This window comes from Ananas comosus, linkage group 18 (genome assembly GCF_001540865.1).
Source record: "Ananas comosus cultivar F153 linkage group 18, ASM154086v1, whole genome shotgun sequence".
In the NCBI taxonomy this organism is placed as follows: domain Eukaryota; kingdom Viridiplantae; phylum Streptophyta; class Magnoliopsida; order Poales; family Bromeliaceae; genus Ananas; species Ananas comosus.
The window spans coordinates 9353821-9368710 of record NC_033638.1 but is presented as its reverse complement, the minus strand read 5'-3'; the positions used below and the strand labels follow the sequence as shown (position 1 = coordinate 9368710).

The 14890-nt window shown below is 36.5% G+C and overlaps 2 protein-coding genes across 3 annotated transcripts; both read right to left on the bottom strand.

Moving 5' to 3' along the window:
• Positions 803 to 7691, bottom strand: LOC109723764 (protein SCAR2-like). Of its 2 annotated transcripts, none has more exons than XM_020252247.1 (9): positions 7147 to 7691; positions 6573 to 6733; positions 5810 to 5933; positions 5611 to 5734; positions 5417 to 5484; positions 1825 to 5311; positions 1662 to 1745; positions 1419 to 1526; positions 803 to 1291 (listed from the first exon to the last, which is right to left on the bottom strand). In XM_020252247.1, the coding sequence occupies exons 1-9, from the start codon at positions 7299 to 7301 to the stop codon at positions 1241 to 1243; spliced, it is 4362 nt and encodes a 1453-aa protein (XP_020107836.1). In that variant the 5' UTR covers positions 7302 to 7691; the 3' UTR covers positions 803 to 1240. The 2 variants fall into 2 exon arrangements, with proteins under 2 accessions (XP_020107836.1, XP_020107835.1); XM_020252246.1 differs by having other exon boundaries at positions 5605 to 5734; positions 7147 to 7690.
• LOC109724512 (U2 small nuclear ribonucleoprotein B'') lies at positions 8610 to 12736 on the bottom strand. The gene is made up of 5 exons (XM_020253359.1): positions 12577 to 12736; positions 12025 to 12197; positions 11764 to 11857; positions 10794 to 10870; positions 8610 to 9147 (listed from the first exon to the last, which is right to left on the bottom strand). Exons 1-5 carry the CDS (start codon positions 12656 to 12658, stop codon positions 8860 to 8862), a joined length of 714 nt encoding a protein of 237 aa, XP_020108948.1. The 5' UTR covers positions 12659 to 12736; the 3' UTR covers positions 8610 to 8859.

The window sequence follows — 14890 nt, the reverse complement described above, 5'->3', positions numbered from 1 at the left end:
CTACTTTTCCACAATTACCCCCACTTCTTGCAGCCAGGCAGTGCTATTCTCGTAATTTTAAACATTTTCAAAGCTTTTTCTATTGCCCACCGACTGTAGGCCCAGTTTCATAATACGGTGGTTGAAAATTTTTTTTATATATATTATAAAAGATTTAAAAAAATTAAAAATATATATATTTGAATATTATATTATTATATAGTTGTGATCGTAATCGCCCGTAAAGAAACATATATTGTTATATATGAAGAGGCCACCTTGCCGGTTGCCGCAGCACGGCAGCAGTAGCTGCTGTGTGAAGGAGAATGGCCAATCAAATATTTAAAGCCCGAACTAGTTCATTCTCATTGCAGAGTGGAGTAAGAATTGAAATTCGATTTTTATGAAATAAACAATAACTATGGAAATCAATACATCATATTTTAATTTTATAGTCTAGAACGGGTGAACTAAACAATTCCAAATATCACTTGTTTAAAAGTACTGTAGTTTATGATTTGTATTTATTATGATCGACTAAAGATGTACTTTTGCCAAGTGTTAACAAGTCAGTTGGTATAATGTCCCCATCACCATGATTTTAATTTTTGACATACAAAATAATACATTCAGGGTCTATTTCGTCTAGCTGCACTACACAGTTGAGCTGCAATAGGGGATAGCGACAACTCCTCCTAACAGGGTCTTGTGGTAAACAATGGCCATCACAATACCCACATAACAGACAAATGGAGATTAGGTCTAACAAAAATTTCTTTTAATTGCAGTCGCTTCTAATTAAGCATAAGAGAGAAATGCATCATTGCAGAGATTAAAAAGATCTAAAGCACTTCATATTTATACATTTATACACGCACAAAATTTCCAGAGTTTGATCCAGTAATCATATTAGTCCTATATGATGGGCCTATACAATTTGATCTCCATCTTAAAAGCCATGAGAGACAAACAACTTGGACTGTGCACTCATTTTTAAGTATCTTAACGAATTCGCAGGCTTAACTCATCCTGCTTTATCTCAAAATTTTTTTAAAAAATACTAATAAAGAAGGGTAACGTGAAGAACATTTAGATATGCTATTATTGGTATAGGTGGCTTTTACTCAAAGATCTTCTTTGGTTGGAAATGAATCTTTTTGCCCATCCTTGCCACCTTATATTCTTTTCGCAAAAAAAAGGAAACATGTAGTAATTTCAACCCACTTAGAACTCCCAGATTTTGATCTGGCAAACGAGAATTTTAGGAATCGCTCCAACTGTCATCATCATCGTCGTTGTCATTTGCCACAGCCTGTTTTCAGGAGTGTGTTAAAAATTACAACCATCGTAAACCGGATATAATACGAGGGCGGATGAAAAAAGAATTAAAGAAACCAAAAAAAAATTTCTTGGTATCGGAGTTAATCAATATGGCAAACCTGTCGGATCGCATTAGCTCTCTCCAAAATAGCAACCACCTTCAAGTTGGTTGAAGGTCGACCCATTATCATCGGCCTCTTCGCAAGTACTGGCTTCAGGTTGAAGGACTGGCAAAGAAGACATAATCTCTCAATAAAAGGCTTAGAAAGCTTCATTTCGTTGGAGGAATTTTCAAAACATAAGGGAGGATATTGAAGAGAGTTATAATTAACATTTAATTCCAAACAAAGAAAGGGACTAACCTTATTTCGTATCTGGTCTAGCAATGCATTCCTTTCATCTGCCATTGGCTTTGCCGGCTGAATCAGCTTTGGTACTTTTCTCAGCTGCAGTTACCACAAAGTTTTACATAAACCATGATGCAAATCTTTAGAATGGCAAACATAAAATGTAACATGCACTCACCATGCTTCTATCATGCGGAGTAACGTGAATCAGCGGATATCTCGGAGGTGTCGGAATTGAAGGAAGTTCTTTTACCTGTTTTTCTGCTTCTAAATGTGATTTAGTATTGTCATCTGGAGCAGATGTAACCACTTCTTGCATGGATAGAGAACCATTATCACAGCTTTTATCTTCTTCATTGGGTAGTTCAATTGACGAAATTGGAGGCTGTGTTTCCACATTAATAGAGAATTCATTGCTGAATTGATTCTTCCCATCTTCGTCTCTAATTTGGGCATCATTTACAGATACCTCTTTGTCTGATGTTGTTCCTGTCTGATTAAGATTAAGATTCGCACCCTCTAAACTTGTAATTTCCACCAATTTTAGAGCTTCCTGATTTTCACCATGTAATAAGCTTTCACTACCTGATGCTAAAAACTGATCTGATGGCAGTGAAGCACCTTCTTCCTGTGCTTCATAATTATGTGCATGCTTGTCATCTTCTACTGTTGATAGTGCCGGTGGAATCACCATGATTACTTCTTTATTTAAGGGATCAAAATCATGGCTTTCATCGCTCATATGTGAAATTGTAGGAAATCCGAAATGTTGTGGCAACTCTTTCTCTGAAGTTGAGTGATTATGATGAGGCATCTTATTTTCAAATTGTCTGTTAACTGACTGATCCAATTCACTTTCATGTACTTGAAAACATTCTGAAGGATCCCTTTCTGTAGGCAGCAACGGTGTTGACCTCGGTCTCGGGGGTTGATCAATTTTTCCAGAAGAAGAAATAGCTCTGAAAGGAAGCTTTACTGACCTCCACTCTAATGGGGGAAGTGGAGGAAGTGGTGGGATTCCGTCGCTAGCTTCAGACAAAGAACTATTAATAGAAGTCTCAGAAATTATCCCAGCAAAGCTTGGAAAGGTTTGCAATGGAAGTTCTCCCAAATTAGAAGACGAAAAACCATCAGAAGTCTCAACATTAGATACTACAGAAGAGACATTTTGCTGAACTTCCTTGGATACAGCTTCATCTAACAGAGATATATAATCCGACTGATCAACATTATAGTTTCTGATGGCAGCATTTGAGTTCTCTCCAGGTGCCATTTTTGTTGCTTCGCTTGCTACAAACAAAGAACCGCTTGGAGTATTCACAAGTTCATAGGATGTATCTTGTTCATCTGATCTTGTAGTTATGTCTGGTACACTTCTGTGTAGTGACTGAGATGCATCTCTAGACAAATCAACCTCAATAAGAAACTCTTTATATGAAATATCTTCCATTTTGATCTTGTAAGGGGGCTCCGGAGAATCTCTCGAATCAAAAGATTTATCATTTTCTGATATTTCGTGTTGAACTTCTTTGGCAATAGGTTGCATGGAATTAGTTATAAAAAATTTCTCTTCAACAGCATTAGCTTTATCAGACTGGAGAATAGAAGTCTCAACACTTTCAAAACCTTCCTGCAGGAGTATTTCTTTATCAGCAATGCATGGTTGTGCTTCTATAGCAACTTCAAAGAGTGTTGTGTCCTTCATAGGCAAACTGTTTTCATTTTCTGCTATATTTTCTCGAATGCCCGTCTCAATGTTGGGAACTACATCTGCTTCAGATAGCTCAAGTGGAATCGTGTTATGAACATGAACGGACAACTGAGGCTTGAACAATGGCTGAAATGAATTTAGAGTGTATGACCCAGGGCTTGAAAGTGTAACAGCAGATGCCTCTTGGTCTTTTACTGTAGTCGACATAGAATCTTTACTTGCATCATCCAAATTCGTCGAGTCAAATTTGTTGTTTTGGACCAAATTGGCGCCTTCATGAGAGAAATCCTCTTGTTGCAATTGCCCACCTAAGGAAGATGCATCTTGAGAAGAGATCACGCTCAAATCATAATTTTCTGTCATAGACTCAACGGTACCAATCTCAATAAGTGTTACATGATTTTTAGGAACATTGGATATACTTTCATATTGATTATTGATCTCAAAATGCTCCTTAGTCACCACATGATTCTGCTTATTAGAATGCAAAAGAATGTCATCAGTGTATGTTTCCTCTCCAGAACTTGCTTCAATGTTGCCAGACTCCACATTTTGGGACCCCTCAAGCCCATCTTCATGAATTTGCAACTCCACTTCACGCTGTAGAGTACTAAGTTCATCTTGGACAAAATCATGCCCATTTTCAAGACCTTCTTTTGATTTCAAAGTAGCTAAATTGTCGACAGATGCAACTACATTCTCAACCTCTGCAGCCACCTCTTTAGGCTGAACAACAAAGCCAGCTACTATCTCCTGCCCAGTAATATGTTGATTACCCTCTTCAACAGAACCAATAGGAGCTTTTTCGAGCACATTAACATCAACTTCTTCCAGAAGAGGATTTGGTATCACAAGAATGTCTGCAACATATTCTTCGTCTTGTTGTTCAACATCTTGAGAGAAGATATCTTGAGGGGCATCATACTTCAACTCAAGAAGCTGCTTTGCCATATGCCGTAAAGAATCAGAAAAGGAATCAGCATTCTTGGCAATTTTCTGCCCCTTTTTCAAGAAAGAATTTGATCTGTCACCTAAGTCGGTGGGCCTTTGACTTTTCCCAAGATTTCCGTTGGACCTTGAATTAACCAAGGTGGAAGGAGAATCTACAAGACAAGAATTACAAGATGGCTCTCCAAATTCAAGGTTTTTATTGCATGTTTCACAGGTAAGAAAATGCTTGAAAGATTTAACTTTCATAAATTTGTCGCACCTCTCTTTCATTGGTTTATTTTGGATTTCACAACTCTGTTCGGCAAATTCAGAATCTGAAAAATGTAGCTCTTCATGAGTAATTGAACGGAATCTTCGAGATCCAAGAAAGCACTGACGAAATCTTCCTTTACTCTCAGTATCTGTTTCTACTTCTGACTCCATGGTAGAAAGGGCATCCATGTAATTCTCCAGTTCACTAGGGGCATCATCTGAAATATAGCCATCGGTACTGCCTACTGTTTCACTCTCAGCATCTGGCATAAAATCGGCTTGGAACACCTGATTGGTTGGAGTGGAGTGAATTTCACTCACAGGGGAGACAACCAGACCATATTTATCCTCATAAAACATGTCATTTTGATCGAGATTAGGTAATGATATATTCCTTTTTATTTCACCCGAATGCTCAGGCGGTACAGTCAACACACCTAGATCTTTACATTCTATTTCCGGCTCTTCTTCAGGTATTGAAGAAACTGTGATATTTTTGACTCTAAAAGATGAGCTATGGTTTCTCTCTATCTTTTCAGAAGAATCAATCTTGATCTCTCTTATTTCATTAATAGATTCGACTAAATCAGGATATTTCATATTCAAGTTGTCTGGTGAATCTATTTCAATAAGATGCTGCATATGATTTTTGAGACTACCTTGTTTGGATTCGTTCAATCGCCTATATTTCAATTTCACTCCCCTTACAGGAAATCCATCGGAAAATTGATCAGAAATTTCCATCCGTGATCTGCAGGATAACCATATTTTTGTTTGATAAAAGGAAAGAACAATAAAGGAGCAAGAAAATGCAACATAGTATCATTAGAGCAAAATTGAGTGAAACGATGATTACTTGGTGCTGTTGTTAGGCATCGACAGAGACTCTGTGATTTCAGCATTCTTTCGATTTAATCCCATGTTCTGGAAGAAATGTGTATCAGTACATTCCGTAGCATATATATAGCATGCAAAAATAATTACATTTAATAGAAGATATTCAAGTTACAAATATCCAAGCAAATCAAACTTTAGACCAATTACCGTAACTTTACGGGCTCTCTTTTCTCTCCGAGTGTTTTCTAGCAACTTCCGGGAGGAGGCCGAATCCGTCTTATAGAAAGTTGGATCAGAGTACCTTTTCAGACATGCTCCAGCACCAGCAATATCAAACCTACAAAAGAAACAGCCAATTATTCATGTAAACTTACCTTTCAGATAATTCAAAAGATAAGAGAATTAAGCGCACTTGTCCAGCATGAATAATTTGGGAGGCCTGTGACACTCTTTATAAGAGTCCATGATGAAACGAGGCGTGTCTCCCCGAGTGATGAGATTATGCTTCACATTGAGATTACTGTGCCAGTTACTACCTGCAAAATTGTGGCATCTTGATGGAATCATAGAAATACATGAAACAGCTTAGAATGGAATATTAGAATTTCTAAGATGTCGATTATTCTTTTATATTTATTGAAGATAATGATGCTTTTACATTTGAGTGAATGGCTAGTAAAATGTAAAATCTGGCGGCGGGATTATGGTCCATCTGGTTAGCACAGCTGAGGGAGGGACCAAAGAAGAAAAGACAAATTTGTCTTTAACTGCACTCCTGGGACATAAAACAAGCTTTTTGGAATGTGACCAAGAACATTATGAACATGCACAGATTCTTTTGGATGAGAAAAAGGGTAACAACAATCAGGGTGCACAATTCCTTGCAAAGTATGCCTATTTAGAAGTGCAAAGGAAGCGATTTAATGAACAGTTGAATATAAACAGAGTGGAGAAAATGGCAGTGAGACACTTCCACTATTTCTATTGCATGAAAATGACATATACCATAAATCCAAAATGAGCAAAATGAATCGAAAGATTGAGAGTTAATCTTCGACGTCACCTTGCCTATAATTAAAAGAATGACATAAAAAAGAAAATTCTTACAGACTCAGATAATTGAGATCTTTTATAAATATACTGAAAATTGATCAAAAAGTTTAGTAAATACTAACCCGCATTATAAGCAAGATGCGAATAATTAATCTGAGGGAAACCCTTCTCAACTAGTGGAATCGCTGCCTCTAGCTGTTGCGCACGAAGCATCATGCCGTGCCCTCTTGCAGCAACACAAATTACTTCTTCATGCAAACCATGGAATATCTCCGCGGCGAACCTGTTGTGCGACATAATTAAACACACCAAATTTCAGATAGCTAATAATACCACCATACTTCAATAGATTCACATATCAGAATGTAATCATATTTAAGAATCAACTGCACAGCAATTATAGATGATGTTGCGGAATCTGCATCTCTGATGGTGAATGGTAGTAACCTGGCAGACAACATTTTCCGTGAAATTTGTAATATGGAAAGGGCCGATTATTGGAATTACTGTGGCAGAGGAGTCTTGCTAGTTGTTTTTGTAATCATCTAATTTTTTGAATAATTTTTTAATTACTCTCCTACAATAAAATAAAATAAAATAAAAATGTATTACATATAATTCAACTCAAAGAGAAGTAAAAATGTGAAAATACGAAACAACATAACACGAAAAAGAGAAAACACCAAAAGGACGTACTCCGCGAGATCGCCGAGTTGCCGGAGGAGTCCGACGAGCCCGGCCATGGTGACGCCTTCGAGAAGGGCCTCGGAGTCGTCGTTCTCCGTGGCTCCCCGGAGCTCCGATTTCCCCAATCCATACTCGTTCCTTATCTCGTATCGAAGCAATGGCATCTCCCCGATCAATGGCGCTCCCAAAGCAACGCAAACGCAAGTTAATTAAAGCTTAATTGCTAAAAAAAAGCAGTACGAGCTCTCCCCTCTTCTTCTGGGGCTTCTTCTACATTTCCGCCATTAGAGCTCTCCCACAAAGCTTCGCGAGAGAGAGAGAGCGAGAGAGAGAGAGAGAGACGAGGAGAAGCATAAAAAGGAGAAGTTAATTTTCCCGCGGATTGGCTCTAGAAGACTAATCGACGTGGGGCCCACTAAAGTGTACTTCCATTGGGTGAGCTTTTTTAAATCATAGCCGTTCATCTCCGGAAAGTAGACGAAGGAAATGAGGTTTGTAGGATTGGACGGTCACCGTTCGTTTTGATAAATATACCAATCGATTACTCCCCTGTACATTTCCACACCAAATTCAGAAGAAAAAGAAAAAAAAAAAGGTGAGAAAATAAATGTTGGAAATACGGCGAGCAGTTTTGTAGCAGTTATAACAACCAGCGAGAAATAATTATTTATATACATTATATTTTTCTTTTTAAATTGAAACAGAATTTGATGCGATAAATCTCATACCAACTGCTCAAAATAATGACAGAATACAAAGAATCAGTTATAGTACAACTTAATCATCATACATTTAAATTTAAGTGATATGTTTGCAAAATGAATGTTCATATGATAAATTTGATCATGTTTATCGGTATAGCCTCATGTATACTGTCGACAAATTTTAACATGGAAAATGGTTGCATGGTAGCTTTTAAAAATAGTGAATGAAATATATCATTTTTGTACTAACAGCAACCTTTAGGCTACCAACCTACCAAGAAATAGGTTGTATGTATTAAGACAATCCATAGCTACAACTCTACCACTAAATGCCAGTTCATGCCAATCATGTTCCTATATTCTTCGAAGTTACTCGTGAATAAAAGACCTAACTTAATTTAAAGTATCAAGGGGTCATACAGGGGCATTTCATATATGCAAATAGGGCCTTGTGAGCTTTATAAAAAGCACCATAGATAACCCACCCTTTCCACAACTCAAGGTTTTGGGGGCCCCTTCTAAAGTATTATTATATATATATATATAATCACTAGACAAAGACAAAGGTTATCATAGTCTCAACATCATGGTGGCAACTACTTAAGCTTTATCCCACATTTTTGTCTTTTTTATTCTTCCCTGAGTGGGAAAGAAAACATAATTGCCTTTCTCTTTGTCTTCAAGCCAGAGTAACAAGCATGCCTTCTAATTCCCCCACTATACCTTACATGCAAAAAGGTGGGCAATTACTACCAACCACCACCACAATGACAAGGTCAAAAGTTTGTTTCATGTATGTCAGAGTCCCAATCTGGTCATCAAACGAAAAAGTAAGGAACCTTCATGACTAGGGAAATTTAAACTGGGCTCAAACTGAGAAATGTTACACACATAAAGAGGGGATCGAATCCAAGTGAAATGTGAGAAAGAAAAAGGCAGTTGCAGCATTCGAAAGCCGAGTAAAGAGGGCTTTGCATTTGACTAATAAAAGTATGTCTCAGCAGGAGAGAAAAGATCGTCACTTCTTGGCGTAGGTGATGGCCATTGGGTTCTGCGGGGTGATCTTGAAGCCCTGGAGAGCCTGCATGGCGACGGAGGCCTGCATGTCGTCCCCGAACTCCACGAAAGCAATGCCCGGCTTTGCCTCGATCATCCGAACTTCCCTGAAACCAGGGTACTGTTGGAAAAGGATCTGCAGCATCATGCTCGTTGTCTCGTGAGGCAGGTTTTGGATGAAAAGGATGTTGTTTGGGGCAGCAGCAGCTTCTTGTGAACCTGGCTTGCCTTGGCGCGAGGCTTGAGAAGCCTGTAAAAGATTAAAATTAGATATTTAAAACTAAAAACAGTAAAAAAAAAATAAAAAAGAGGACTAAATTCCATAGAAAATTAGAAGATTGCGCGCGTTAGAACATTAAGTTAAAGAAATTTTTTTTTTTTGCAAGTCTCGTTGAACTTCAAAGGATATCCCCAGGACCTAACAAAATATTTTATCAAGAGTAAGCACTGCTAGCACCCTTATTGGCATAAAAGAACTAATAGGGCGGAATGCACGCAGATTTCATATGCCTAAACTTCCGGTCAAGATCATTACACTTACTCTTCAGAATGCTGCACTCGCTTATTAAGATATTTGATCGGTGTTGACATGTTCTTAAAGGGAATGTTGACCAGCTCAGAAGCACAGCCAGCATGTCAAATGTATCTGCCAGATGCCATTCTTTTCTGTCTACTTAAACACAGAATATTCTTAACAAAATGACCAAAAGTTCGGCCTAAGTTGATAAACAATTCTTTTTGATGTTAGAAATTTATCCATGATATAATACTTCAAATTCACTATTCAACTTTGAAATATAGTTCTGAAAACTCATGTACAAGTTGGATCAGAGTTATTGTGAAAAAGAGGTAAGACAAACCCGACTCATATTTAATAAGGTTTGTATCGAAAGAAAAGGTACCTGACATTTCTTCTTTTTTTCTTTTTTCAGAAAATGAGGGCAACAACCCAGATGAAAATTTAAGACAAGAAGCAAGAGAGACAATTTCAGAAGAGCTTTTATGCACGCAACGAATACATGTTGAACGAAAGCCTGGCATCAACAGGCAAAACAAGACAAATGAAAATGGCTACTCTACTCGAAGAGTTTACAGGTCAAGCCAACTAACAGCAGGCGACCAATGGAAAGGAAAATTGCAGCCCATCAACTACGCCAAACTTGCAAAATACAATGGATGATCTCAACTACCGATATACTAGATATTCATATCAAGGCACCAAAGGTTAACTAAGGATAGAGAAGATGGGTCAATGGCACAACAAAGTTTGCCTCCGCTACTGGGATAGCCAAACACACACAATTTATAGAGCAGTTTCGTATGATTTTCCTCCAATTGATCAGGTAGCGGATAAAGCTAGACAATATTTTCAACATCGCTTAGCTGTTCTCTGACTTGTGGAGGTGTGTTACTACGTTCTATACCAACTTGCAGAAAACAGAGTAACATAGATTAGATTTAGGATTTTGATATACTACCACAACATAATGGAACTCTGGTTTTATAGCAGATATTGCAGTACGTGCAAAAAATCCAGTGCTATAAAATATTTTCTAAATAGTTGAATAACTCGATGCTGCTATACTAGATTACTGTCTCAACAGACATCTAAACTGCAACACAAAAGGAATTAAGATATCCCTCTCATTATAGGTATTAAAGCAGATAACCACAACCATTGTGGAGTATGTATAGGTATTTGTAAATTGTTGCAATCAAAACTCCCATATCATGGGGTAGCAACACACATTGGTAAATATAGCATTCATTTTGAACAGGCGAATTGTAGTACCTCATCTAGTTGAGAATGAATTGTAAAAAATTGATCTTGAATAATTTAAACAAGGAATATGCCAAAATGAAGATTGGTGGAGAGATTGTAGAATAGGAACTTACAGAAAGGCCTCCATTACTTTGAGCATTTGGACCACTAGATTGCTGTCCCTCCTCAGCCCGTCGTTTCCTCTCAGCAGCTTAAACATAGCAAAGAATAACTAATTAAGCTATGCTGAAGTCATTTCAATGAGGGGAAAAAGGTGTATAGCATTCTCAACAGAATGTGTGGATTAATAGTTTCCATAAGTGTCTGCATGATGAAAATACTTTGGAAGGTCATTCAATATGTACAATGTACACAGAGTGAATGTGCATGTTCTTTTTTTGAAGGTGGCTGCTATTAAATATGATTCAACACAAGCATGAGCAAATAGGTATGAGATGAGATAGAACTGAACTGTCGCCAAACAAGACCATGTGCTGGATAATTATAATCAGCTTTGGAAATTTGCAACTCAAATCTTCGAATAAGCAAATCAAATTGAGTGAAAGACACAGTTACAGTATAAAAAAGTAATTTACTCAGGAAATTGTCGGAAAATACAATATTATTCACTCTCCTTATCAACATAAAAGTGGGTTTTCACAAGAAGGGTTCAAGAAATTCTCTATCTTCCAGAAAAGTTTACTACACAAGTTGAGTTGGAGTTATAGTCTACAAATTCGTAAAAAACGAGGCGTTGATGCAGAGATGATTGACCAACATAAGAGAAGTGCACTTGTCAAATAAAGCAAATGTTAGGACGTGACATAGAGGAAAAAGTCACACATAGATAAAAAGTATGTGCCATGTAGTGGTATGCTTCCGTGCCATCAGTTAACAGATAACTGTCTGAAATAGCAAAATGAAGGAAAGAAATCCAGTTTCCCGACCCCAAGCAGTCTTGCATATAGTTAATACTCAAATGTTCATTTCATCCATTTGTATGTGAAATTAATAGTCAGAACTCAAAACTCTGGCATACAAACTATCTGAGCATAATCCCAAAAACACAACCCACACAACAAGACATCCACAAGATCCGCTCACCTTTCTCTTCTTGCTTCTTCTTCTTCTCTCTCGGAGCATACGTTCCTTCTGCCTTTGCAACACAATCTGATTTCGTTTTCGCATATTGTATTCGCTGCACAACACAACGAGCTTACTAAGCGCCGACAGTTACAGAACATAACACAACTCACCTACTCCGAAATATGGTTGGCCAATACCAAACTGAAAATATTACTAGCATGTCCTACTTTAGTACTGGATAAAAATGACCAATATATGTTGCAAATTCCTCTGGCTTACCATTGGCTTATCATAGAACGGAAAGTTTTGCATTTGGCGAACTGCGCTACTTGCGGCGGTAATTTCGCTGAATACCACCCATGCCTGGCCGCGGAGTTTCGCCGTTTTCAGGGTCACTATGTCCAAAATTCTTCCATATTGAGAGAACAAAGCATATAGAGATCTTTTCAGCTCTGCGACAAAAATAAAACGGAAAACAGATAAAAAAAGAAGCTTGATCATATAACATTAACTTCTAGTATAAATATATTACCTTTGAGCTAAATTTGAACAATATATATAAGTGGAAGTATAATTGATATTCTCAGTTTATCAGTATGGCGATTTACAAAATATCCACGGAGCCTAAGGAACCCTAATTTAGAATGAAAATGGTAAAATAAGAAAAATTCATTTGTGTAATATACTCTCAATCGACACATATAAGAACTAAAAAAAAGAAAAATAACTCACAAAATGAAATTTCGAGTGCAAGAAATATGAGCGATTTCGAGTAAATTGAAAAAAAAAAAAAATAAAAACACTAATTAAGCTAAGATTGATGAGCGTTACCTTCTTTTTTCACCTTTTCATTGAGATTTTTTATGTAAATCGTTTGATTCGGAGGGATATCACCCGAGAGCATCGACGCCATAGATGACTCGAGGCTAGGGTTTTTAGTCCCCAGTGAGAGAGGGAACTTCACCTTTTCACTCTCTGTTTTTTGGTTCGACGAGTAGAGGAATTATGGGTGGAATTGGATCTGGTCGGGTTCGGATCAGACCAACCCGAGGCCGAGCTCGAGCCTCAAATTAAACTTCAAAATTAATATTCTAAAGCCCAGTTTGAACTCGACCTGAGGCCCAAAAATTAATCAGGCCTCTAGTTGGGCCGAATTTTTTTAGCCACAATTGGGCCCACACACATATAACTTGGTCAACTGAAAGAGAGAAAGAGAGAAAGGAAATAACTATATTAATAATAGAACAAAAATAAAGCTGTTAAATATAAAAATATTTAAAATACTATTTTTTACCGGCTTAAGTTTTTAGAGAATAACGATTGTTTCGTATTATTTAACATAATATCAGAACAGGAGATTCCGAATTCGAGTCACGTCAAACTCCTTACATTATTACTTTTCTTCCTTTTAATTCAAATCCACGTCATGGGTCGAGAGAAATGTTAAATATAAAAATATTTAAACTACCGTTCTGTACTAGTATTATTAACAAAAGCAACAAGAGATTTCCCACCACCAAATAAGAAGTATTAAATATAAAAATATTTAAAATATCGTTCTCTACCGGTATTATTAACAAGAGCAACAAGAGACTCTTCCACCAGTGAGATGTAGAAGTAAAATTGTGTGTGTATGTGCGCAGGCCTACAGACATTCTCAGGGGAAAAGTTAAAAAAATGGTAGTTCATACATAGATCTATACATATGATCTCTACTTGGGCCTCTAGGCCCACCTTGCTTAAGCAGTTTTTTTTTTTTAAAAAAAAAAGGTAAACTTCAAATACTCCCTGTGGTTTTACACTTTTTCACTTTAGTACCATATAGTTTAAAGTGTATCAAGTTAGCCCATGTGGTTTTGCACTTTCTCACTGTAGTACCTTGTGGTTTAAAGTGTATCAAATTAGTACCCTTTGGTTTCATTTTTCTCTTTTTATTATCCATTTCACTAATTTTTTACGTTAAATCAGTGACAAAGTTAAAATTAAAGGGTACTAAAGTGAATATTCGATAAACCTAGGTAGGGTATCTGAAGTTTTTTGTATATAATTTAACGAAATATTAACAGAGGAAAAAATATCAGTGACAAAATTAAAACTAAGAAAGTAAATATTCGACAAATCTAGGTATGGTATCTAAAGTTTTTTTTATATAATTTAATGAAACATTAACAGAGGAGCCGACGAAAAGAAAAAAAAAAGAAACCACATGGTACTAAATTGATGCACTTTAAATCACAGAGTACTAAAGTGAGGTGTATCCATAGGGTACTAAATTGATAGACTTTAGACCACAGGGTACTAAAGTGAAGAAGTGCGAAACCACAAGGGTGGTATTTGAAGTTTTTTTTTAAAAAAAATAGTCCTAAACATTAATTTACCCCTACAAATTTTGTAGCAAAATTTTGGAGTGCAATTGGACCAATCAACACCACACAATTTCCTTCTCAGAGTAGATATTTAAGAGCATTATTGGATGCATTATTTTCTTGCTGATCTTCAAACAGGAAACTCATTTATTTACTAATACCATTTCTTGTGACAAAGAAAATGTTAGAAAAATGTATATTTGTACATGTTGTACATTTTAAATATAAATATTTGTTAGGCACAATTGCACTATAAGAAAATTCAGAACAAGTACATTTGACCTCACTTTACACACCGACAATCCTGCACATCCAATAATCCCACAACTAGAGATGGACAAAGCACCACAGTTTTGGCTTCTAATGCTAATTATTACTATACTATTTGTTTTTAATTATTAGGTTAATGCTGTTAAAAATTATGTTAATTCTAACAGAAATTCTAGTTGATTCACATTTCCAACAAAATTTATTTTTAAACAAAATATACGAAACAGGTAGCATGCTATTTTTCTTTCAAAAAAAAAAAAAAATCTAACAGAAATCGTCTTATTACTATCGGCTAATATTTGTCGCGTTAGCATCACCATTGTCAAGTGGTAATTTTCGTTCATTCTAATAAAGCTTTTAATTAATAACATATGTAAATTTAATTGCAAACAATAATAAATATTAGCAATTTGATTATAAATATAAATATTAGGTAAAAACTGGGGACTAGTAGTACAATCAACCTTCCTTTTCAAGTGAAAAGTCAAACCAAGTGGATACCAATATTT

Excerpts from the sequence above, each read along its gene's own strand:
- LOC109724512 (XM_020253359.1), bottom strand. The coding sequence starts at position 12,658 with ATGGCGTCGATGCTCTCGGGTGATATCCCTCCGAATCAAACGATTTAC. Across the intron at positions 11,858-12,024 it reads CGTTCTATGATAAGCCAATG|CGAATACAATATGCGAAAAC; the intron begins GTAAGCCAGAGG and ends TGTGTTGTGCAG. Across the intron at positions 10,871-11,763 it reads GAAGAAGCAAGAAGAGAAAG|CTGCTGAGAGGAAACGACGG; the intron begins GTGAGCGGATCT and ends GCTATGTTTAAG.
- LOC109723764 (XM_020252246.1), bottom strand. The coding sequence starts at position 7,301 with ATGCCATTGCTTCGATACGAGATAAGGAACGAGTATGGATTGGGGAAA. Across the intron at positions 6,734-7,146 it reads CAACTCGGCGATCTCGCGGA|GTTCGCCGCGGAGATATTCC; the intron begins GTACGTCCTTTT and ends GTCGCACAACAG. Across the intron at positions 1,527-1,661 it reads TAGACCAGATACGAAATAAG|TCCTTCAACCTGAAGCCAGT; the intron begins GTTAGTCCCTTT and ends CTTCTTTGCCAG.